At 40.6% G+C, this 25151-nt stretch overlaps 1 protein-coding gene across 1 annotated transcript in view; it reads left to right on the top strand.

Moving 5' to 3' along the window:
- LOC126236434 (poly(A)-specific ribonuclease PARN-like) overlaps positions 1-25151 on the top strand; it is a 307678-nt gene that overhangs the window by 47828 nt on the left and 234699 nt on the right. The window contains exons 4-5 of the mRNA XM_049945737.1: positions 12613-12769; positions 19023-19308. Coding sequence (XP_049801694.1) covers positions 12613-12769; positions 19023-19308 — 443 coding nt within the window. The remainder of the gene's footprint in view (positions 1-12612; positions 12770-19022; positions 19309-25151) is intronic.

Below are 25151 nucleotides of genomic sequence, written 5' to 3'. Positions count from 1 at the left end.
GGTGGAGGTCAACGTCAAGGAAAGTGGCATGGGATTTGGAGTAGGACCAGGTGACTCTGATGGAACCAAAGGAGTTGAGGTTGGAGAGGAAATTCTGAAGTTCTTCTTCACTGTGAGTCCAGATCATGAAGATGTCATCAATAAATCTGTACCAAACTTTGGGTTGGCAGGCCTGGGTAACCAAGAAGGTTTCCTCTAAGCGACCCATGAATAGGTTGGCGTACGAGGGGGCCATCCTGGTACCCATGGCTGTTCCCTTTAATTGTTGGTATGTCTGGCCTTCAAAAGTGAAGAAGTTGTGGGTCAGGATGAAGCTGGCTAAGGTGATGAGGAAAGAGGTTTTAGGTTGGGTGGCAGGTGATTGGCGTGAAAGGAAGTGCTCCATCGCAGCGAGGCCCTGGACGTGCGGAATATTTGTGTATAAGGAAATGGCATCAATGGTTACAAGGATGGTTTCCGGGGGTAACAGATTGGGTAAGGATTCCAGGCGTTCGAGAAAGTGGTTGGTGTCTTTGATGAAGGATGGGAGACTGCACGTAATGGGTTGAAGGTGTTGATCTACGTAGGCAGAGATACGTTCTGTGGGGGCTTGGTAACCAGCTACAATGGGGCGGCTGGGATGATTGGGTTTGTGGATTTTAGGAAGAAGGTAGGGGTGCGGGGTGTCGGTGGGGTCAGGAGGTTGATGGAGTCAGGTGAAAGGTTTTGCAGGGGGCGTAAGGTTCTGAGGATTCCTTGAAGCTCCGCCTGGACATCGGGAATGGGGTTACCTTGGCAATCTTTGTATGTGGTGTTGTCTGAAAGCTGACGCAGTCCCTCAGCCACATACTCCCGACGATCAAGTACCACGGTCATGGAACCCTTGTCCGCCGGAAGAATGACGATGGATCGGTCAGCCTTCAGATCACGGATAGCCTGGGCTTCAGCAGTGGTGATGTTGGGAGTAGGATTAAGGTTTTTTAAGAAGGATTGAGATGCAAGGCTGGAAGTCAGAAATTCCTGGAAGGTTTGGAGAGGGTGATTTTGAGGAAGAGGAGGTGGGTCCCGCTGCGACGGAGGACGGAACTGTTCCAGGCAGGGTTCAATTTAGATGGTGTCTTGGGGATTTGGATCATTAGGAGTAGGATTAGGATCATTTTTCTTCGTGGCAAAGTGATATTTCCAGCAGAGAGTACGAGTGTAGGACAGTAAATCTTTGACGAGGGCTGTTTGGTTGAATCTGGGAGTGGGGCTGAAGGTGAGGCCTTTGGATAGGACAGTGGTTTCGGATTGGGTGAGAGGTTTGGAGGAAAGGTTAACTACTGAATTAGGGTGTTGTGGATCCAGGTTGTGTTGATTGGAATTTTGAGGTTTTGGAGGGAGTGGAGCTGGAAGTGGGAGATTGAGTAGATGGGAGAGATTGGGTTGGTGTGCAATGAGATGAGGTTGAGGTTTGCTGGAAAGGATGTGAAGGGTGAGTGAGTTGCCTTTCCGGAGGTGGGAAACCAGGAGATTGGATAGTTTTTTGAGGTGGAGGGTGGCATGCTGTTCTAATTTACGGTTGGCCTGTAGGAGGATGCTGGTCTGTATATGTGTGGATGGATATGTGTGTGTGTGTGCGCGAGTGTATACCTGTCCTTTTTTTCCCCCCTAAGGTAAGTCTTTCCGCTCCCGGGATTGGAATGACTCCTTACCATCTCCCTTAAAACCCACATCCTTTCGTCTTTTCCTCTCCTTCCCCTGTTTTCTGATGAGGCAACAGTTCGTTGCGAAAGCTTGAATTTTGTGTGTGTGTTTGTGTGTCTATCGATCTGCCAGCGCTTTCGTTCGGTAAGTCACATCATCTTTGTGTGTGTGTATATATATATATATATATATATATATATATATATATATATATATATATATATATAACAGAGGGAAACATTCCACGTGGAAAAAATATATCTAAAAAGAAAGATGATGAGACTTACCAAACAAAAGCGCTGGCAGGTCGATAGACACACAAACAACCACAAATATACACACAAAATTCAAGCTTTCGCAACAAACTGTTGCCTCATCAGGAAAGAGGGAAGGAGAGGGAAAGACGAAAGGATGTGGGTTTTAGGGGAGAGGGTAAGGAGTCATTCCAATCCCGGGAGCGGAAAGACTTACCTTAGGGGGAAAAAAGGACAGGTATACACTCGCACACACACACATATCCATCCACACATACAGGCACAAGCAGACATATTTAAAGACAAAGAGTTTGGGCAGAGATGTCAGTCGAGGTGGAAGAGTAGAGGCAAAGAAGTTGTTGAGAGACAGGTGAGGTATGAGTGGCGGCAACTAGAAATTAGCGGAGATTGAGGCCTGGCGGATAACGAGAAGAGAGCATATACTGAAGGGCAAGTTCCCATCTCCGGAGTTCGGATAGGTTGGTGTTGGTGGGAAGTATCCAGATAACCCGGACGGTGTAACACTGTGCCAAGATGTGCTGGCTGTGCACCAAGGCATGTTTAGCCACAGGGTGATCCTCATTACCAACAAACACTGTCTGCCTGTGTCCATTCATGCGAATGGACAGTTTGTTGCTGGTCATTCCCACATAGAATGCATCACAGTGTAGGCAGGTCAGTTGGTAAATCACGTGGGTGCTTTCACACGTGGCTCTGCCTTTGATCGTGTACACCTTCCGGGTTACAGGACTGGAGTAGGTGGTGGTGGGAGGGTGCATGGGACAGGTTTTGCACCGGGGGCGGTTACAAGGATAGGAGCCAGAGGGTAGGGAAGGTGGTTTGGGGATTTCATAGGGATGAACTAACAGGTTCGAAGGTTAGGTGGACGGCGGAAAGACACTCTTGGCGGAGTGGGGAGGATTTCATGAAGGATGGATCTCATTTCAGGGCAGGATTTGAGGAAGTCGTATCCCTGCTGGAGAGCCACATTCAGAGTCTGGTCCAGTCCCGGAAAGTATCCTGTCACAAGTGGGGCACTTTTGTGGTTCTTCTGTGGGGGATTCTGGGTTTGAGGGGATGAGGAAGTGGCTCTGGTTATTTGCTTCTGTACCAGGCCGGGAGGGTAGTTGCGGGATGCGAAAGCTGTTGTCAGGTTGTTGGTGTAATGTTTCAGGGATTCCGGACTGGAGCAGATTCGTTTGCCACGAAGACCTAGGCTGTAGGGAAGGGACCGTTTGATGTGGAATGGGTGGCAGCTGTCATAATGGAGGTACTGTTGCTTGTTGGTGGGTTTGATGTGGACGGACGTGTGAAGTTGGCCATTGGACAGGTGGAGGTCAACGTCAAGGAAAGTGGCATGGGATTTGGAGTAGGACCAGGTGAATCTGATGGAACCAAAGGAGTTGAGGTTGGAGAGGAAATTCTGGAGTTCTTCTTCACTGTGAGTCCAGATCATGAAAATGTCATCAATAAATCTGTACCAAACTTTGGGTTGGCAGACCTGGGTAACCAAGAAGGCTTCCTCTAAGCGACCCATGAATAGGTTGGCGTACGAGGGGGCCATCCTGGTACCCATGGCTGTTCCCTTTAATTGTTGGTATGTCTGGCTTTCAAAAGTGAAGAAGTTGTGGGTCAGGATGAAGCTGGCTAAGGTAACGAGGAAAGAGGTTTTAGGTAGGGTGGCAGGTGATCGGCGTGAAAGGAAATGCTCCATCGCAGCGAGGCCCTGGACGTGCGGAATATTTGTGTATAAGGAAGTGGCATCAATGGTTACAAGGATGGTTTCCGGGGGTAACAGATTGGGTAAGGATTCCAGGCGTTCAAGGAAGTGGTTGGTGTCTTTGATGAAGGATGGGAGACTGCATGTAATGGGTTGAAGGTGTTGATCTACGTAGGCAGAGATACGTTCTGTGGGGGCTTGGTAACCAGCTACAATGGGGCGGCCGGGATGATTGGGTTTGTGGATTTTAGGAAGAAGGTAGAAGGTTGGGGTGCGGGGTGTCGGTGGGGTCAGGAGGTTGATGGAGTCAGGTGAAAGGTTTTGCAGGGGGCCTAAGGTTCTGAGGATCTCTGCCCAAACTCTTTGTCTTTAAATATGTCTGCTTGTGCCTGTATGTGTGGATGGATATGTGTGTGTGTGCGAGTGTATACCTGTCCTTTTTTCCCCCTAAGGTAAGTCTTTCCGCTCCCGGGATTGGAATGACTCCTTACCCTCTCCCCTAAAACCCACATCCTTTCGTCTTTCCCTCTCCTTCCCTCTTTCCTGATGAGGCAACAGTTTGTTGCGAAAGCTTGAATTTTGTGTGTATATTTGTGGTTGTTTGTGTGTCTATCGACCTGCCAGCGCTTTTGTTTGGTAAGTCTCATCATCTTTCTTTTTAGATATATATATATATATATATATATATATATATATATATATATATATATATATATATATATATATAGAGGGAAACATTCCACGTAGGAAAAATATATCTAAAAACAATAACATGAGGTTGAAATATATATATATATAGGGAAACATTCCACGTGTATGTTTGTGTTTGTTTGTGTGTCTGTCGACCTGCCAGCACTTTCATTTGGTAAGTCACATCATCTTTGTTTCGTGGATGTTATACTTTGTCAAGAGTATCGAGTTCCACTTTTGTGAATTGTACTATGGTTGATTCTGCACTTCCATCAGTTTTGAATGTCAACTGTGATTCACTGAAAAGGTTGTATTTGTCCAAAGAACTCCTTAATATGTCTGTCATTATTATGTTATTGTTGTTATTATTAGTAGAAGGATGACAGCAGGGAAATACAGTGGTAATTTTCTATGCCTTCTACATTGCCTTTCTGTAGCAGAGGTACGACTCTTGATTGTTTTAATTATTCTGGAAATTTTCATGATGTGAAGGATTCATTTATTATGTTTGGTAAAGGAGATTGTATACTCTCTCTGCATCGTTTCAGCATGCACATTGGTACTTCACCTAAGCATAAAGACTTAAAAGGGCATGCAAAACCCTGAAGGATATTTATGAGGGTGCTACTAGTTTCATTTTATTATTTCTGTTTGTAGACAGTGGTGAAAAGAAAAGCAATAAATTGTGAGACATATTTCAACTATCACATGGTTATCGTCCGTGCATATAACAACATTAGTCCAAAGTGTCCTGTGGTGAACAATACTAATTGGCATAGAGCATACGAGAGTCTAACATGAACATTGTCTATGTTAAATTCCTGTACACCCTGCATTAAACAATATTGTTTTATTATATGATACTTTGGACTGATGTGAGATGTTGCTATATACACTGAAGATGACTGTGTAATAGTTGAAATTTACATCTGTTGTAATAAAACAACGAATCTTGTGATTGATTGCTGTTCTTTTTTTCATTGCCTGTATTCAACAGTTGCTGCACACAATGGGATCATATGGATTCCAGTTTAATTTATGCCGCCACACAAAATTATGTTCACATTTGTATTTGAGATTTTGTCTAGAACTTCTGTTACTTTATTGAAGAAAGTGTCCACAGTACCACTGGGAGATTGATACAGACACAAAATGACAAATTTCTTGATGTTATCAAGTATTGTTAATTCAATAACTGATATTTCTTAGTGTTTGCATTTTTCTAATATAAATGCATGATCATCTGCCTGTGGGAGTAGGAGTCTGTACTTTCATACAGTGATATTAGTTCTATATCTGCATCTCTACACCAGTTACCAGCAATGCAACTAGTGTGCAGTTCAAAGATCAGAGCTCAACTTCAGATAGTGGTATTTTATTTTCTATTGTTTGTGTGTTTTGATAAAGGTTTGTAAAGCCTATGAAATGCCACATGTTTTTTCCAACGGTTTGTTTTCTTTCTGACATGTTTGTGTCATTGGACGTGTTAGAATTATTTTTGAGTGATTATTTCAGAATTTTTTAAGCTGCCGGAGATACTCTTTAGGCAGGGGAATCAGTTGTGTGCATTTATCATAAAAGAAGTTCTACTTCACCTACTCGTGACAACAAATATTTTTTGACTATGTGTGGTCCAAGACCACCTATACTTTCATGAGTCAGTTGTACCAGTCCTCCCTTCGGGTCATTCCATGTCAAGTATCCAGTCCGTGACACCCATTATCTAGTTGTGAACTGAGATTTTGTGTACTGTTTTTGTATCTAATATCTTGAACTTTTGCCAAATTTTATTGCTTTATATACATTCTGTTGGTAGCAATTGCTGAAAGTTTGTTGCAGTGTGTTACTTCAAAACAAACTGCAAAAAATTGAAAATTGGCTGCAGTTTTTAAACAAAAAATGGTATGCCGACAGTTTTATTCCTGAATATCCTTCCGGACATGTAGTTTCTGAAAACATGTTGAAATTGTCTAATTAAATTTTTATAAATTTTATTGTTAAATTAGAAAAAAATATTTTGGACTATTGCCCCCTCTGGACAGCACTGAAAAAATTAAGGTGATCTACAAATAGTAAAGTTTCATCACACACAAAATCAGTTTTGAGAAATGAATGGCACTGGGGAAAAAACATAAGTACACATAACAATATCTAGATTGAACAAAAATTGCAATATATGAAACAAAATTACACATTATAAAATATAGTGCAACTTGTACATTACATGACATATGAACTTAGTGTCAAAATACATAGCGTTTGGTTTACAATATTTAAGCATTTTGTCAAAAGCCAATATTGTCAACACTGCTCAAAATGCTGGTGCTGCAATCTGCATTCAGGTTGATTCGGAACTACACATGTGACAAGGCATTTTGATGCTTAGGTAATATTTTTTTGTATGAGAACCACTTTTCTTCCACCAACTTTTTTGCTCAGAAAATAAGTACGGCCTGTTGCTGTCGTGATATCAATCAACTTCATACAGAATATGAGAAAAAGAAACATCACAAACATCATTATCAGGCTAATAGAAGGACAGCGGTGGTCCATGAGGATGCATGAGCCTTACTGTAACATCTCCTCCTTCACAATTCACCTTCTCAACAATTCTCAAACACCAAGAAGAGTCATATCCACATGCAACATAGCACTTGGGATGCACAGTGCATTCTGGCATTAGTAGCGGAAGTGCGTCTGAGAAATTGTGCATGATACTAAAATTCATATCAGAGCTCAGCCTTTTTGCTCCAGTTTTGGTTGGTGATATTGGTACAGTATGATGCACAGATCGTATTCCAGGAATTGTTTTTGCACTTGTGAAGTTCTGAGAAAGATAATGTCGGACGTGTACCATTTCATCTTTTGAAACAAAGAGAATTAAAATGCCTTGCAGATTCTCACGACAGAATTCAAATATCTGTGAAGCTGTAATTATTTGATCTTTATAAACTCTTTGCAAACTTGTTTTTGTGACAAGTCCATTAACAGTGCCACCAATGCCATCACAGGGAGATTTGCCACAGCTGGTAGCAAAAAAGGACCAGCTGCACTTGATGTTGAAGTCTTGTTCATGGTAGCAGATATTTCTGAAATTCTTACAAGTTTTATATTGTGCAAAGCAACCATCGGTGAAATATTCAACATACTCAAGATGAATTTCAAGAAATTCACACTTTAAAAAGTTCGGTACAGTCTTTGAGTCTGGTACACCAAGGCAACATCATGTTCTAGACCATCAGAAACAGTACAAATACTTTTTGCAAGCAACTGTTTGTTCTTTTTGTAATATATATGGACAGTATGAAGAGTGCAGCTGCCATTGTTCCAGTGGTACCCCTGTACTTCATCTTGAACAACAAAATTGAGATTTTCACTGAAATCCATTAAAATTAACACTGGTCCTTTGTCAAATGTTTGCTTCTTCGTTTTCAGATAATCAGATTGTGATTGAGAAATAAGAGTAGTCATTCTGTCAGTTGATACCCATTGACTGTACTGAACCGTCTCATCAGGATCATAGTCTTCTATTTCAGTTTGTGTGTTTGAAGCAATGAACTGGTGGGGCATTTTTCACAGAGACGAAGCATACAGGCACAGTTATTTATATCACTTTATTATTTTAATTAGATCTTGGTATGTTTCTTTACTAGAAATGGAAATTAGAGGCAATTTAACAATTTGGTGGCAAATACACACACATATGGTATGTGTTCCTGATGTACCTGCAAGAACACACAGTTTTGATTGAAGAGAAGCAAATTTTGAGAATCCTATTTCGTCTTCAGGGTACTTTTTTTTTAGAGAGAGAATATAGTTCAGTTAAATTACTGAAAACAAGGTGCTTTTGTTCATAGGTATTTTTGCTGGTGCTCACTTTGTCTTTCTTCCCAGGCATTTTTATTGTGTTTTCGTCATCCAAATAAAAACTCTTCAGCTTTTTGCACTGTATGATGTGGCAACGTCTTTCCTCTTTTCTGCTCAGCCATTGATAAAATACACTTCTCTATTAAAAGAGCTCTTGCTTTTCGTACCAAATATTCAGAAACCTGAAATTTGGAACTGACTTTCTGTCGAGACCAAGTTGGCAGCACAAGAGTAAGTAACTGAATTTTTTCACAATTATTTGCATATTCAATTATCTGTTTGATTTTGTCCATGAGTTCATCATGATGTTTTGCCTTTTCTTCCAGTTCTGTTAAATCACTTGTCAGGGATAGTGCTTGCATCAGCAGCCAGCTCAGTTTGAAATTTTAGTTCTCAGAGCCCCAGCTGCTGATCCCAGTTTTCGTTTGGCCGCTGCATACCTACTATGCCGAGCAACTGAATGCAGCTTTGCAGGAGATACTCCTAAGCTAGTTAAGCTAGTATTAGCATAGATTTTTCAGGAGTCTGCACCTTCACATTTCTGTCATTTATATAGTCTGGTGACGAGTTGTCACTTGCTTATTTTTTGTTAATAAGTTTGATACAGGTTGGGCACATTTTCTCCCCAGGAATAATGCTAAGGCTTCTCATTTTGAAGGTCTTTGCCTTTTCTAAACTAATTTCACGCAATCCAGATGAAACTGATCGTTTATGGCACTTGAAGGGATCACAGCAAATTTTCTTATGTAGAGAGAATCTGTGCGCGCGCGCGCGCGCGCACACACACACACACACACACACACACACACACACACACACACACACACACACACATGAAACACTTAAGTCACAGTATGAATGACTGTTGCTTCACCATAACAAAAATTCTTGTTCTTCACTGGTCACTTCATTCACACAAGTCAGGGTGTTATCACATATATCTTGCAGATACTGTCCAAGAAAACACTGCCTACTTGTACTTTCCATACTGCTTCAGTCATAAAACCAATATTTGTCGTAAATAATTCAAAAGATGATTGGTGTAACCTAAAAAGTAATTAAATAATGAAAACTCATTCTATCCCATTGTCTCAATGCAAAAGTATTTCACATTATTATTGTAAAATTAGGGGACTTCCTTTTGTTTTGGAATGAATAGTTAAAAACTGCAACAGTTTAATTTTTAACCAATAATTGACTCTCGGTACAACTCAGTATAAGGGCTCAGAACTGCATGCTCAGTGAACACATGACTCAAAACAAAAAACTGGATGATGCAGTACATGTAGTGGCAATAAAACAGTGTTCTCAGATATGATTTGTTCCTAGGGAAATCCAGTGTAGCCAACTTCTGCAATTTAGTGGTGACATGGTAGAAGAAATATTGAATTTAATTGATGAAAGGAGAAAATATAAAAATGCAGTAAATGAAGCAGGCAAAAGGGAATACAAACATCTCAAAAATGAGATCGACAGAAAGTGCAAAATGACTAAGCGGGGATGGCTAGAGGACAAATGTAAGGATGTAGAGGCTTGTCTCACTAGGGGTAAGATAGATACTGCCTACAGGAAAATTAAAGAGACCTTTGGAGAGAAGAGAACCACTTGTATGAATATCAAGAGCTCAGATGGCAACCCAGTTCTAAGCAAAGAAGGGAAGGCAGAAAGGTGGAAGGAGTATATAGAGGGTCTATACAAGGGCGACATACTTGAGGACAATATTCTCGAAATGGAAGAGATTGTAGATGAAGACGAAATGGGAGATACAATACTGCGTGAAGAGTTTGACAGAGCACTGAAAGGCCTGAGTCGAAACAAGGCCCCGGGAGTAGACAACATTCCATTAGAACTACTGATGGCCTTGGGAGAGCCAGTCATGACAAAACTCTACCATCTGGTGAGCAAGATGTATGAGACAGGCGAAATACCCACAGGCTTCAAGAAGAATATAATAATTCCAATACCAAAGAAAGCAGGTGTTGACAGATGTGAAAATTACCGAACTATCAGTTTAATAAGTCACAGCTGCAAAATACTAACGCGAATTCTTTACAGACGAATGGAAAAACTGGTAGAAGCGGACCTCGGGGAAGATCAGTTTGGATTCCGTAGAAATGTTGGAACACGTGAGGCAATACTAACCTTACGACTTATCTTAGAAGAAAGATTAAGGAAAGGCAAACCTACGTTTCTAGCATTTGTAGACTTAGAGAAAGCTTTTGACAACGTTAACTGGAATACTCTCTTTCAAATTCTGAAGGTGGCAGGGGTAAAATACAGGGAGCGAAAGGCTATTTACAATTTGTACAGAAACCAGATGGCAGTTATAAGAGTCGAGGGGCATGAAAGGGAAGCAGTGGTTGGGAAAGGAGTGGGACAGGGTTGTAGCCTCTCCCCGATGTTATTCAATCTGTATATTGAGCAAGCAGTAAAGGAAACAAAAGAAAAATTCGGAGTAGGTATTAAAATTCATGGAGAAGAAGTAAAAACTTTGAGGTTCGCCGATGACATTGTAATTCTGTCAGCGACAGCAAAGGACTTGGAAGAGCAGTTGAACGGAATGGACAGTGTCTTGAAAGGAGGATATAAGATGAACATCAACAAAAGCAAAACGAGGATAATGGAATGTAGTCGAATTAAATCGGGTGATGCTGAGGGGATTAGATTAGGAAATGAGACACTTAAAGTAGTAAAGGAGTTTTGCTATTTGGGGAGCAAAATAACTGATGATGGTCGAAGTAGAGAAGATATAAAATGTAGACTGGCAATGGCAAGGAAATCGTTTCTGAAGAAGAGAAATTTGTTAACATGGAGTATAGATTTAAGTGTCAGGAAATAGTTTCTGAAAGTATTTGTATGGAGTGTAGCCATGTATGGAAGTGAAACATGGACGATAACCAGTTTGGACAAGAAGAGAATAGAAGCTTTCGAAATGTGGTGCTACAGAAGAATGCTGAAGATAAGGTGGGTAGATCACGTAACTAATGAGGAGGTATTGAATAGGATTGGGGAGAAGAGAAGTTTGTGGCACAACTTGACAAGAAGAAGGGATCGGTTGGTAGGACATGTTTTGAGGCATCAAGGGATCACAAATTTAGCATTGGAGGGCAGTGTGGAGGGTAAAAATTGTAGAGGGAGACCAAGAGATGAATACACTAAGCAGATTCAGAAGGATGTAGGTTGCAGTAAGTACTGGGAGATGAAGAAGCTTGCACAGGATAGAGTAGCATGGAGAGCTGCATCAAACCAGTCTCAGGACTGAAGACCACAACAACAACAACATGGTAGTCATGAATTAGCAACTTCAGTATTTCTTTTACAGTAATGTTGTTTTTCACACTTCCCATTATTTCTACAAACTGATTCTTTTTGTGTGACATAATGGAATATTTATAATAATATTGTAAATTTTTCAGAGGTATCTATGAGGGGGCAATACTTTAAATAAATTATAATGTCCATGCCTGGATTTTCTTTAAAAGAAATTATTTACTATTTTTTCTGAGATTTAGATGATGGTTATTCACTACAAGAAGCTCAACTATGAAAATATAAACCTTCCTCTTTAACTTAATAATAATAATAATAATAATAATAATAAAATTCGAGGTTCCACTGTAGGAACTACTGCATTTGTAAATTATAAAAGAGCTTGTCTATGAAAGCCTGAATTCCTGAATCTATACAACTTCTTTTTATCATAAGTGAGAAAGTAATTGACCTGAAACATTTACACTTTGGAAATGTGAATATATCTAGGTAAACTTACACTACCCAAAATTTCAAGTATTTGCGTGATGATGGGTGTCATTTCCTAAAATTTCTGGATGATTTCACATAGAATGACCCCTTCCAAATCCTGTTTAGGTGCAGGCTATGCCGCATGATACTCCTGACAGGCACCAAAGCAACATGGTTAAAGTTGACTCCATCGGGACCTTTATTGATCTGAAATTAATCCACCTCACAGGTTCATTAAGGTGTGGCTGATTGTGACACTGCAACAACTCAGTGAAGTGTATGTTGGTGCCACTAGTCAGGGAAGCTATCTTGTTCGGATCACCCCCTATCCCTGTCCAAACTGTTTCGTGCCCCGCCCACTATTAGTACAGGGTCCTCTTATGAAAAATTCTGATGTAACATCCCTAAGTCCTCCATCACTTGACTTGGCTCCACGTTTGGTTTGAACACATGTACACAGCCTCTAAACTTTCCTGTAACTGAGGCCTTACACCTCATCCATGGCCACTATGTAGCAATGGCAATTTCTTCTTCCTAACGCTTCGCACATTCTCAGATTTCCTGACATCAGTTGAAGCGTGCTGCACATTTTCTGCTGTTGTAATAACACGTGTACACTGTGAATGATCTTAATACTAGTTAGGCAATATAAAACATAGTTTCATTATTTTACAGGTATTCCGTACCTCAGACAGGATGAAGAGAAAAGACTGAGGGAGAAATTAGAGGAAAAACACAAAGCTAGTAGTTCTGCAAAGAATTGCAGCAATGGTGATGCCAATGATGTAATTCCAGTACCTGCAGACAAAGCGGAATTCATAGAAGATATGTGGTTAGTTAAATTAATTTTTATTTAGCTGAAATTAGAATATACAGAGTAGTACTGTACAAACAGAATTATGGTGTGACATCAATAAGTGGAGAAACTGTCGTGAATACTCAATCCAATTTCGGAGAAATGACATTTTCCTGTTCTGTAAATTATATTATTAATTTGGATTATAGTTATAGATTTCAGCAGTAGACTTCTTTGAGCCATTGCGCTCACTAAGGAAGAATCCATCATGGCTACAGTTAAACTTAAAAATTTCAACTTTTGTCCTGATCTTACTGCAGTTAATCTCAAAATGACACCGTTATATTTACCTCCTCATCAACCACTGCCGTGTTTCCAGCTCTCTGTCCAGGGAGCAGTAGTGCAGCTGCAGACTAGAATTTTGCCATCTTCTTCTTAAAATATTATTGCCTTGTTTCAATTTGCATCCACATACTTTTATTTTACTAAAAATCATTGAGTCTTGTACCACAAATTTTAAAATGAATCACATATTATGTTCCATGCATTACTCAGCAAGGTGGACTGACAATCTGACCATAATGGGAACTAACTTGGCCGCATGACTAGAAACATTCACGTTGCAATTAAAAGTAGCATGTGCTGTTATCTTGCAGCACGAGCATGAAAAGTGATCATGAAAGTGATTGTGGAAAATACCTGTGCAGAAAGCCGTGGCAACTTGCTGTTGGCACCATTGTTTTACTGGCAGTGAGGACGAGAAAGGTGTGATAGTACCAAAAGACCGCCACAGAAGGTACAAGCAAATGTTTGCAAACAAAATTTAAGTAAATGAATGGTGTGAAAACTATTCAGAAAGGAATATTATACTGAATGGAGCAGGATTTGAGTACATGTCTCAAAACAGAACAAGTAAAATGCGAGTGTCTGTGATATTGATAATCCAGAGAAAACTGTCTTTGCAGAAACTTCTTGAACTCGACTTCCAGGCAAGTAGAGAAACTGCTCCATCTCTTTAATGTCAGTCTAAACCATATGTGAATGAATGAGTCAATATAAATGAACAAGAGAACATACGTGTAAAAAGAGTTTAGTAATTAGAGTTTGTACAAGAAAGAAAGCAAAAAAGTTAAAGTGACCAGTGGTTTATTTGTGTTTCATACATACTTCACTGTGAATAATTGTTGTAAAGTGACAGTGTCCAGCAAGTATTTTGAAACAATAGTGCCAGGCAGTGTATCATTGTTATGAATACAGATTTTTGTTTTGTGGTCACTTCCCCTCTGTGACTCCTCATAAACTAACATGTAAAAGTGGCCGGGTGGGGTGGGGGGATGGTACTACATAGAGACATGTACATTCATACTCCGCAAGCCACCTGACGGTGTGTGGCGGAGGGTACTTCGAGTACCTCTATCGGTTTTCCCTTCTATTCCAGTCTCGTATTGTTTGTGGAAAGAAAGATTGTCGGTATGCCTCTGTGTGGGCCATAATCTCTGTGATTTTATCCTCATGGTCTCTTCGCAAGATATACGTAGGAGGGAGCAATATACTGCTTGACTCCTCGGTGAAGGTATGTTCTTGAAACTTCAACAAAAGCCCGTACTGAGCTATTGAGCGTCTCTCCTGGAGAGTCTTCCACTGGAGTTTATCTATCATCTCCGTAACGCTTTCGCGATTACTAAATGATCCTGTAACGAGGAGCGCTGCTCTCCGTTGGCGCGCTGCTCTCCGTTGGATATTCTCTACCTCTTCTATCAACCCTATCTGGTACGGATCCCACACCGGTGAGCAGTATTCAAGAAGTGGGCGAACAAGTGTACTGTAACCTGCTTCCTTCATTTTTGGATTGCATTTCCCTAGGATTCTTCCAATGAATCTCAGTCTGGCATCTGCTTTACCGACGATAAACTTTATATGGTCATTCCATTTTAAATCACTCCTAATGCCGCTGACCTGCTATATTGTAGCTAAAATGATAAAGGATCTTTCTTTCTTTCTTTGTATTCACAGCACATTACACTTGTCTACATTGAGATTCAATTGCCATTCCCTGCACCATGCGTCAATTTGTTGCAGATCCTCCTGCAATTCAGTACAATTTTCCATTGTTACAACCTCTCAATGTACTACAGCATCATCCGCAAAAATCCTCAGTGAGCTTCCGATGCCATCCACAAGGTCATTTATGTAAATTGTGAATAGCAATGGTCCTACGACACTCCCCTGCGGCACACCTGGAATCTCTCTTACTTCGGAGGACTTCTCTCCTTTGAGAATGACATGCTGCATTCTGTTATCCAGGAACTCTTCAATCCAATTACACAATTGGTCTGATAGTCCATATGCTCTTACTTTGTTCATTAAACGACTGTGGGGAACAATATCAAACGCCTTGCGGAAGTCAAGAAGCACGGCATCTACCTGGGAACCTATGTCTATGGCCCTCTGAGTCTCGTGGACGAATAGCGTGAGCTGGGTTTCACACGATTGTCTTTTTCGAAACCCATGCTGATTCCTACAGAGTAGATTTCTGGTTTCCAGAAAAGTAATTATACTCAAACATAATACGTGTTCCAAAATTCTACAACTGATTGACGTTACAGATATAGGTCTATAGTTCTGCACTTCTGTTCGACGTCCCATTTTGAAAATGGGGATGACCTGTGCCCATTTCCAATCCTTTGGAATGCTACACTCTTCTAGAGACCTACGGTACACCACTGCAAGAGTAGGGGCAAGTTCCTTCGTGTACTCTGTGTAAAATCGAACTGGTATCCCATCAGGACCAGCGGCCTTTCCTCTTTTGAACGATTTTAATTGTTTTTCTATCCCTCTGTCATCTATTTCGATATCTACCATTTTGTCATCTGTGCGACAGTCTAAAGAAGGAACTACAGCACAGTCTTCCTCTGTGAAACAGCTTTGGAAAAAGACATTTAGTATTTCGGCCTTTAGTCTGTCATCCTCTGTTTCAGTACCATTTTGGTCACAGAGTGTCTGGACATTTTGTTTTGATCCACCTACCGCTTTGACATAAGACCAAAATTTCTTAGGATTTTCTGCCAAGTCAGTATATAGAACTTTATTGAACACCTCTCGCATAGCCCTCCTCACACTACATTTTGCTTCAGGTAATTTTTGTTTGTCTGCAAGGCGGTTTTGCTGTGAAGTTCCCTTTGCTTCTGCAGCAGTTTTCTAACTCGGTTGTTGTACTACGGTGGCTCTTTTCCATCTCTGATCATCTTGCTTGGCTCATACTCATGTAATGCATATTGTACAATGGTTTTGAACTTTGTCCACAATGAAAACTGAACTTTTCTAATTAATTAAAAGCAGCTTCTCTGCTTCATTTTAATGACAAAATTTTGTCAGAAAATGGTTCCCTATCTACTGCCACCATAACTTCTAGACCTACGAAACTAGTCCAGAATCTTGAAAATAAGAAGAGCCATAGTCACAATATCTCGGGCATCTTCCTCTTTAAACCAGGAAAATAATGGTTGATGATTTTGCTGTTATTAAATAAACATCATGTGTCACCTTGCCTGATGCTAGTCTTTCGATGCGATGCTGCTTCAATTACCTGTGTTTTAGTAGGTGCTTTCATGTTCAGCTAGCTTTTCATTCGGTCTCAATAGGCAGAGTGGACCTCTTTCCAGACCTCTCTATCAGAAAAAAATTGAAGTGGTTGCTGGAAATCGAACTGGGACTACGTAGTCAGTTTGCTTTTGCTGTTGTGTTATTAGCTTTCTATGTTGTGACGTTAGAAGACTTGAAAGGCTATGTATCATGCCAAAAAAGTGTGATGACTGCTGAAGGAGAGAGACTTTGACGCCAAGAAAACTGAAAATATAACAAAATCACTCTTCAAGGATTTAACATAGTGTTCACACAGAAACAGCAAATGACAAATGAACAGAGGCCACTGGGGAAAATGTCAACATCACTGGGCAAGGCAGTTTTATGGGAACTGACAGTGAAGGTTCATGAGCAGCTAAGGTGAGATGTATGGTACATTTTGTTTCTCTTCTTGTTCTAAGTGGGCGCTTGATTCAGAGGTGAGTAAAGATGTGTGGTGTGTGACAGTGCTCCTCTTGTAAGACTACCAGAGTGTATGCTGCTGCTAATTCCTTGCCCTGCTTATCAGGCTATACATGATGGTGCTACCACTGTGACCAGATAACCAGTTCACCTTGTGAGGTGATAGCTATTCTTCTTCTGAAAAATGAAATTTATTATGTGCGTGAATTAAAATTTTGCTGTATTATAGACAACATTCTATGTGGTCTTGATGGCATGTGTTGCTTGGTACAGTCTGTCTGTTTGTGAAGAGCGAGAAGTGATCTTGGAAGGGGGGAAAAGCATTTCTTTGGGAGAATACTTCAATTACTTGTACGGGCATGATATGAAACTTTTTCCTGTCTTACAGTGTAGTTAAGGTACCCAGTAAGAGTGTTAATTAGTTAAGTGAGTTGATGGGCAAAACTTCCACATCACAATAAAATGGCCATAATGCAATGAAAAGATATTTTCATAGTAGAGAGTGTTAGTCAGTCGTAACATAGTCAGTCCTCATACTAAAGAGGAACACTGAAAGAAATCTTACGTAATGTTGAGAGTGCTAATCAAAGGACTGCAATGTATGCCAGTATGAGAAAGGAACATCAAAATAAAACACATGATTTGTTGGAATCAGGGAAGAACTTAAATGATTTTGACTATAGACCTTCTTTTGTGGATGTTTGAGAAATAGATCACCCAGCAAATGAGGCTCGATTTCCATCCTAATCAAAAATAATACCATCATTTTGTAAATGTTTGTATGCGGTAAAATAGAAGATTGATTTTCCCTTATAGAAGGATGATTTGCAAAAGACACAGTGTGGAATGAGGTTTCAAAAATCTATCTCTTAATTACTATTTGTCCAGTTCTATGAAAAATGCTGGCTGCTTAAAGCCTTTTCTCAGTGGTGTTGCTGCATATGCTGAAACCCCCCATCAAAATTTGTGTACTGATTTTCCAGTTGTAAGCAGAATAGGTTGACATCATTGGGACAATTGTTTTCTTCTATCACTTTATGTAAAAATAGTCTGTCCCGATAGATGAGTGGTCAGTGTGACTGATTGCCATCCTACGGGCCCGATTTCGATTTCCGGCTGTTGTGTTGTCTTCTTCATCATTTCATCCCCATCCGGCACGCAGTTCGCCCAGTGTGGCATCGGATGCAATAAGGACCTGTCCTGCGAGGGGCCTCCCAGCCAATGACGCCAAATACTCATTTCCATTTTTCCATGTAAAAATAAAACCATTTAACTTTCAGTGACTACTCAACTGATATTTTCTATTGTAAGAAAATGTACTAAATTCCTTGAATTAAATGAACTGTAGCTTTTATGTTGAAAATCTAACCAGACTCTTCCCATACCAGACTCTTCCCATACCAGACTCTTCCCATACCAGACTCTTCCCATACCAGACTCTTCCCATACCAGACTCTTCCCATACCAGACTCTTCCCATACCAGACTCTTCCCATACCAGACTCTTCCCATACCAGACTCTTCCCATACCAGACTCTTCCCATACCAGACTCTTCCCATACCAGACTCTTCCCATACCAGACTCTTCCCATACCAGACTCTTCCCATACCAGACTCTTCCCATACCAGACTCTTCCCATCCAGTTAGGAGGTGAATGTGATTGTGATTGTACATACTTTCAGATGGACAGGCACTGCATCCCATATTTGTAGTAATTGCATAAATATTATGATTTTCAATCATCTTTTAGCTTAATTGACTCTTCAGCACTATGATTTGAAAGGAGATTATATACTGTATATGTATAGATTTAATGCATGCGCCCCCCCCCCCCCCCCCTCTCTCTCTCTCTCTCTCTCTCTCTCTCTCTCTCTCTCTCTCTCTCTCTCTCTCTCTCACACACACACACACACACACACACACACACACACACACACAGTATAATTCCTCAGGCCTCTTTTCTGGTTGTGCACACTGTTTCCCCTGATTTAAAAAGCACTCTGCCAATGGCTTGTACAACCTCTTTGTCTGTTGGTGTTCGTTGTGAAGTAACGTAGTTGGGTTAGAAAATTGGGACTCACATTCTCACTCTTCATGTGCTGGCAGACAGAATAGGAAAAAATATTAATTTTTAGTATATTTGTTTCAGTTTCTGTTGAGTTGTTTCATTGTGACTAGTGATGTAAGAAAAAGTTTTATGAATTTCTGAAATGTGTGTTGAAGATATTTTTATTGATTGTTGTAGCTCACAGATCAAAAATTTCCTGTCGGAGGAGGGGAAAGAGGAGCTTACTCTAGAGGGCTGTAATGGTTTTGTACGAAAGTTGATGTACCAGGAAGTCTCAGAGCGCTTCCATGGAGTGCGACTGGAGACACGTAAAGCTGCTGGTGGTGACAGAATACTGGTTGCTTCAAGACTCGGGACAAATGAAGAAGAGCAGCAAAGACTAAAAGATTTACAACTAGCAGAAATTCAAGATCTTGATTCTGCCGTTGGATTTAGTCACGTTATCCGCATACTTTCTCAGTCGGTGCGTCAACATTCCATAAGTAAACAGCTGCTGTCCATATGATCAAATATTAATTTATATATGGTGTATTACTTAATAACTCACAAGAGTTATTTGTTTGTTAAATTTATTTCCTCCTAAATGATTAGTTACAGCAAATACTGTTTTATTTTAAGAGACGTGTTTGGAAGCATTGAGGCTATAACTTCGGAAACAATTACCTTCCTTTTTTATTTATTTATTTTTAGAATTGTGAAGATACAATTTTTTTTGATAACATATCATTTTTGAATTCCTAATTTAAAGAAAAATTATAAGCTCTTTGCTCTTAAATAATGTTGTTAAGTATGTCACAGCAAAAGAAAAGGAAGAAAGTACTTTTATCATTCACCTAATGGAATCGGTAACTTTGCACCAGCTACAAGGCACCCAATGGACAAGCACTACACAAATAAATATTCTGAGTTTGTTTCTTTTAAGAAGTATTGTTTTCTTAGGGTGGTTGAAGGACAGATCATTTGATGTTGATTAATATAATGTTTGGTACAGTCAGTTAGTGTGTGTAGCATTTTGATATCATTTAGGAAATAACTGTGATTATATCACTACCAAATATGTAAATAAACTGCAACTAGAAACTTCCTGGCAGATGAAAACTGTGTGCTGGATGCGGAATCGAACCTGGAACCTTTACCTGACACAGACAAGTACTGTACCAATTGAGCTACCCAAGTATAACTCACAAGCTGTCATTACACATTTACTTCCACTCAGGCTGTGTCGTAAGCCATGTCTCCACAGTATCCTTTCTCCATGGGGTGCTAGTCCAGCAGTTTATCCAGGAGAACTTCTGTGAACAGTCTCCTTGGGTTTGTTGCCAGATCCTAAAATCAGCATTACTCGAAATGATCTATCTGCCCGCCATTCCGAGGAGAACGCTGCTGCTGCTGCTGCTACTGCTGCTGCTACTGCTACTGCTGAAAGCTGTTGCTGAATTTGCAAATTGTTATCCCATGTAGGTCTCGTCTCCATAATGTACACGGTGCATGTGCTACCCACCACATTTGCTACCCTTGAAGACAGGGTTGGTGATGCCAAACATAGTAGAACACCAAAAACAATAATATTGTCATGTAGAAGAAGGTGTAATTAGATTAATGACAAACACTTGACTTAACGAAGGTTTATTTAGCACTTGCACGTACAAGAGGGCGGAATGAACAGCCTCTGGCCAGAACACGTACAGTATATATATTTATATATATACAGCTACAGAACATCCCAATACAATGATTCTTGACACTTGTGGATACTTCTAGAATGTACTCGAACCAAATATAGAAATTAAAATTGACAGTCCAGGTGAATTTTGAACTCAAGAGCCTCCATGCAACAGTTTAGTATCATAACCACTACACCATGGTGCTACTCAGCTTCTTCTGTGACATTGCTCCCTCCTTAAGAGAACAGCGTCTCAGTGTTACGTCACCCTAGTCTGGGAACGAGTCATCGGTCCTGCACACTCCATCTCCTGATGACTGATTCTCACCCTGGCGGTGATCTTCTTACAACTTCTTTTGCTGCTCACTCTTCATCACCTTTCCACTTGTTTCCTGTCGTTGAAGCTTCGAATTTATCCTGGGTTGCAGGATCCTTATAGGGCTTCATTTGAAGGATGTGGACCATATCTCTGAACTCTCGTCGTCTTGTGTCGGGATCGAAATCTTTAACTTCAGAAGTAACATAAGACAACTGTTGAAAACCTTAAAAGGTCCAAAGTAGCGTCTGAGGAGCTACTCAGAGAGACCAACCTTCCGAACAGGAGTGAAGATCCAGACGAGATCACCAGGCTGGTAGACAACAAGACGGTGGCTCGCGTCATACTTTCGGCGATTGTTTTCTTGAGCCTGCAGCGTGCAGAGTCGAGCTAACTGCCAACCTCTTAACTTCCTCAGCTCTGGTTAACACCTGGCCGATGTAGTCATCGTCTACGTCATCAGGATGTAACTGAAACACAGTGTCCATCATCGTAGTCTCCTCACACCCATGCACCAGGAAAAATGACGTAAGACCTGTGGCATTTTGGTTGGCGGTGTTGTAGTTAGCACCTCGTCCCCATTGATAGCATGTCGGCCAAGGTCTTATTAAGGCGTTTAGTAAGCCCGTTAGTTTGCGGATGGTAGGCAGTCGTCATGTGATGAGCAATGTTGCATGACTGTTTATCTCTGTCACAAGATTCGATTGAAAAACTTTCCCTCGGTCCGTAATTAAAAGACCTTGGGGAACCGTGTTTTAATACAATGCCTTCCATGATAAATTTGACTACCTCGGATGCTTTGGCTGTTTTCACGGCTTTTGTAATGTCATAGCGTGTCAGATAATCAGTGCAAACAACAATCAATCTATTGCCACTAGCAGACATTGGAATTCATCCGAGGGGGGGGGGGGGGGGCGGCAATCCCGACATGCTGGAAAGGCGTTTCGGCTGGTGGAATTGGTATAAGTCAGCCAGGTGGTTTCTGAGGAACTGCCTTTCTCCTCTGGCACTCTCGACAGTGCGACACATAGTGACGGACACTCCTAAATAAACCTGGCCAGAAAAATCTCTTGCGGATTCTATCATATGTCTTAATAAATCCTAAATGTCCAGCCTCAGGTGTGTTATGGAATTTCTGTAGAACATCTAAGTGCATGTGTTTAGGAATCACTGGTAGCCATCTCTTTCCAAATGGATCAAAGTTTTTCCTGCAAAGTAATCCATTAACTACCTTAAATTGTCCTTTCACATCCTCCGAGTGATTTAAGGCAATCGTAACTTGAGATATCTTGGTGTTCTCCTCCTGCTCAGCTGAGACATCCTGGAGTGCAGTGAGACAGTCACTATCTTCATCAAAGTCTTGATGGTCTTGCACAGGGTTTCTTGACAGACAGTCAGCACCTTGGTGTTTTCTTCCACTCTTGTCCACTATTTTAACGTCATACTCTTGACGATGTAGTACCCACCTGGCGAGTCATCCCGCTGGATCCTTAAGACCTGTCAACTAACAAAGTGAATGATGGTCTGTAACAACTGTGAATGGCCTTCCATAGAGATACTGTCAAAATTTGCACATGGCTCAGATCACAGCAAGACATACTGTTTCTGTAGTTAAGTAGTTTCTCTCGGCTTTTGTAAGTCAGGGTGTATACGACCCGGGAGATCCGGGAAAAACCCGGGAATTTTTTCATCCGGGAGAAAACCGGGAAAAAGCCAGGAATTTTTTATAATTCCAGGAATTTTTCATTGTTTTAGTTTTCAGTTAAATTTGTGTGATTTTAACTGGTAAGAACCAATACTCTAACAAAGAATATTACTGTATCCAGCTTAATAATACTGCAGTAACAAAACATGAATGAAAAAAAAAGTAAAGAAAACTTAAGTCGGAAAGGAAATGCACCATATACAACAACAAAACACAGTGCTCATACAAGTGTCTGCCAACAGCAAATTGTGTCATAGGCTTTAGGAAGACTATACAATGCTTCGTAACAACAAATTGCCTCCGATGAGCGCAACGTGACAGCTGTTTACACTAGATTCGTTTTAATGCAAGATCTTTTAATGTTTAACACGTACGAACATACGGGCTTCCTGCGTCATCGTAGCTGCGCAAGCGCAGTGATGCCTGTTATCTGGTGCTCTGCAACTGCTGAAACGAACCTATTTCTAACAGGTGACGGGAAAATATTGTGAATGGTGGTTTGAAAAACATTACTTCCAAAGTAAATTTCCTTTTATGCAACGTGAACTATATGTGAGAATGTACGACGAATTTCTTAACTCACTCTTTGGGGACGACCATCTAGAAGAATTTCGAGCCCAGAAGATCAGACATTTATGTCTTTATTAAAAATTTTACTGGCATATTTGTGTTATGTATCTTAAAGTGTAACACCCGCAAAAAAGATCAACATTATATGTCGAAGCTTAGTTTCTCTTGCAGCTTATTAATCTTATAGACCAATATTATATGTGAAAGCTTTGCTTTTCTTGTAGCAACAATATGTATACTAATTTAAACCATTAACTTTTCTTATATGTGCGTTCACGCTACTTTAGAGTGCTCTTGCTATTGGCTGACTACATTACGTGTCCTACGCTGTCATCAGCTGGTGAAATCATGTGACATGAGCTGTGACTGGCTAACAAAAGTGCATTGCTATCTCGATTTCAATGCTTCAGAAAGTAACATGCGGTGTTTGGTGGAATTTGAATTTATACCTTCGTAATACCAAAATATGCAGCGTACATGTTGCTGCACATCAAAGATCTAGATTCATTTTCTAAAGTGCTGGAAAATTCTATGTCGGTGTAGAAAACCATGAACCATCAAAGGATTGATAAGTTTTACAGTGCCGAGGAAAAGTATACTGTCACTTAACACGGAAAAAGTACTTTTCACCCGGTAGAAAGTGTATTTTCAACCGGGAAATCCGGAAATTTTTTTCCTTGTCCATGTATACACCCCGTTTTGTCCTAGAAGCATAGGCTATAATATAACCTTCTGTTTTCCATCCGAAATTCGCACCAGAACACCACCGATCCCATACCCGCTGGTATCTGTGTGTTGTTCTGTAGGTGCTCTCTCATCATACAGACCAAGTACAGAGTTAGTTGTCAGAGCTTTTCACAGCACATTGAAAGTATCTTGTTGAGCACCACCCCAGATAACAACTCTTGGAGTGGCTTGGCTTTGATAAAACGACGGTAATAAGAACAAAATCTGAGGAAGCTTTTCACATCTCTAGTACTTTTCAGAATAGGAAATTCCGTTATAGATCTCACCTTTTCTGGGTCTGGCCACACACCTTCGTTTAACACAAGGTGTCCAAGTATTTTGATTTCTTTTGCTCCAAAGAGAGACTTTCTTGGATTAAGTTTCAGTCCACCTTGTCAGAGACACTTAAGAACGGCCCTCAATCTTTTTACATGTTCATCAAATGTGTCTGAGAACACTACAATGTCATCTAAATAACAAGACACATCGTCCACTTCAGGTGACTTACAAGATTATCCATCATCCATTTAAAGGTTGCTGGTGCATTGCACAAACCAAACAGCATTACCTTAAACTCATACAGGTCTTCAGGGGTGGTGATTGCAGTTTTCTCATGATCAGCCTCATCTACTTCGATTTGCCAGTATCCAGAGTACATGTCCATGGTTGAGAAAAACCTAGCCCCCTTCATACAATCTGGTGTATTGTCAATTCGTGGAAGAGGGTAAACGTTCTTTTTAGTTATCTTATTAAGCTTCCTGTAATAAACACAAAAGTGCCAGCTTCCATCCTTTTTCCTGATGAGAACCACTGGTGACGACCATGGGCTCTGCGAAGGCTGAATGATGTCATTTTTCATCATTTTCTCTACCTCGTCACAAATTATTCAACATTCCATTGCTGACACACAGTATGCTGTCTGGCTTATTGGTTGATGGTCTCCAGTGCTAATCAGGTGCTTCACCGTCAATTTGTCTAATTTGCTCTTCACCAGTGGATTGAAGCATTCAGAGAACTCTTGAATTAGCTTCTTCTGTTATTTCTGGTGATAGTCGAGCTATAAATTCATGTCTCATAGTGATAGTGCTAATTTCGCCCACAGACTTGGCTTGGGAGCTTTCTATGATTCTCAGCTGTTCTTCAATTAACAGCTCAGCATTTGCTACGCACATGCGTCTTGGTGGAAGAATCTGTGGTTCTCGGCGACAGTCTTCGTAGCACACAGTCTGCACACACTCAGATGCGCATCTTCCTGTCCACAGTATCTCATCTCGCCTAGCATAATCTTTGATCGACCACAATCTATAATTGCCTGAGAAGCTTTCA

The sequence above is a fragment of the Schistocerca nitens genome, chromosome 2, assembly GCF_023898315.1.
Source record: "Schistocerca nitens isolate TAMUIC-IGC-003100 chromosome 2, iqSchNite1.1, whole genome shotgun sequence".
NCBI lineage: Eukaryota > Metazoa > Arthropoda > Insecta > Orthoptera > Acrididae > Schistocerca > Schistocerca nitens.
Note: the sequence above shows the minus strand (reverse complement) of the source record. Positions and strands in the feature narration are given on the sequence as shown.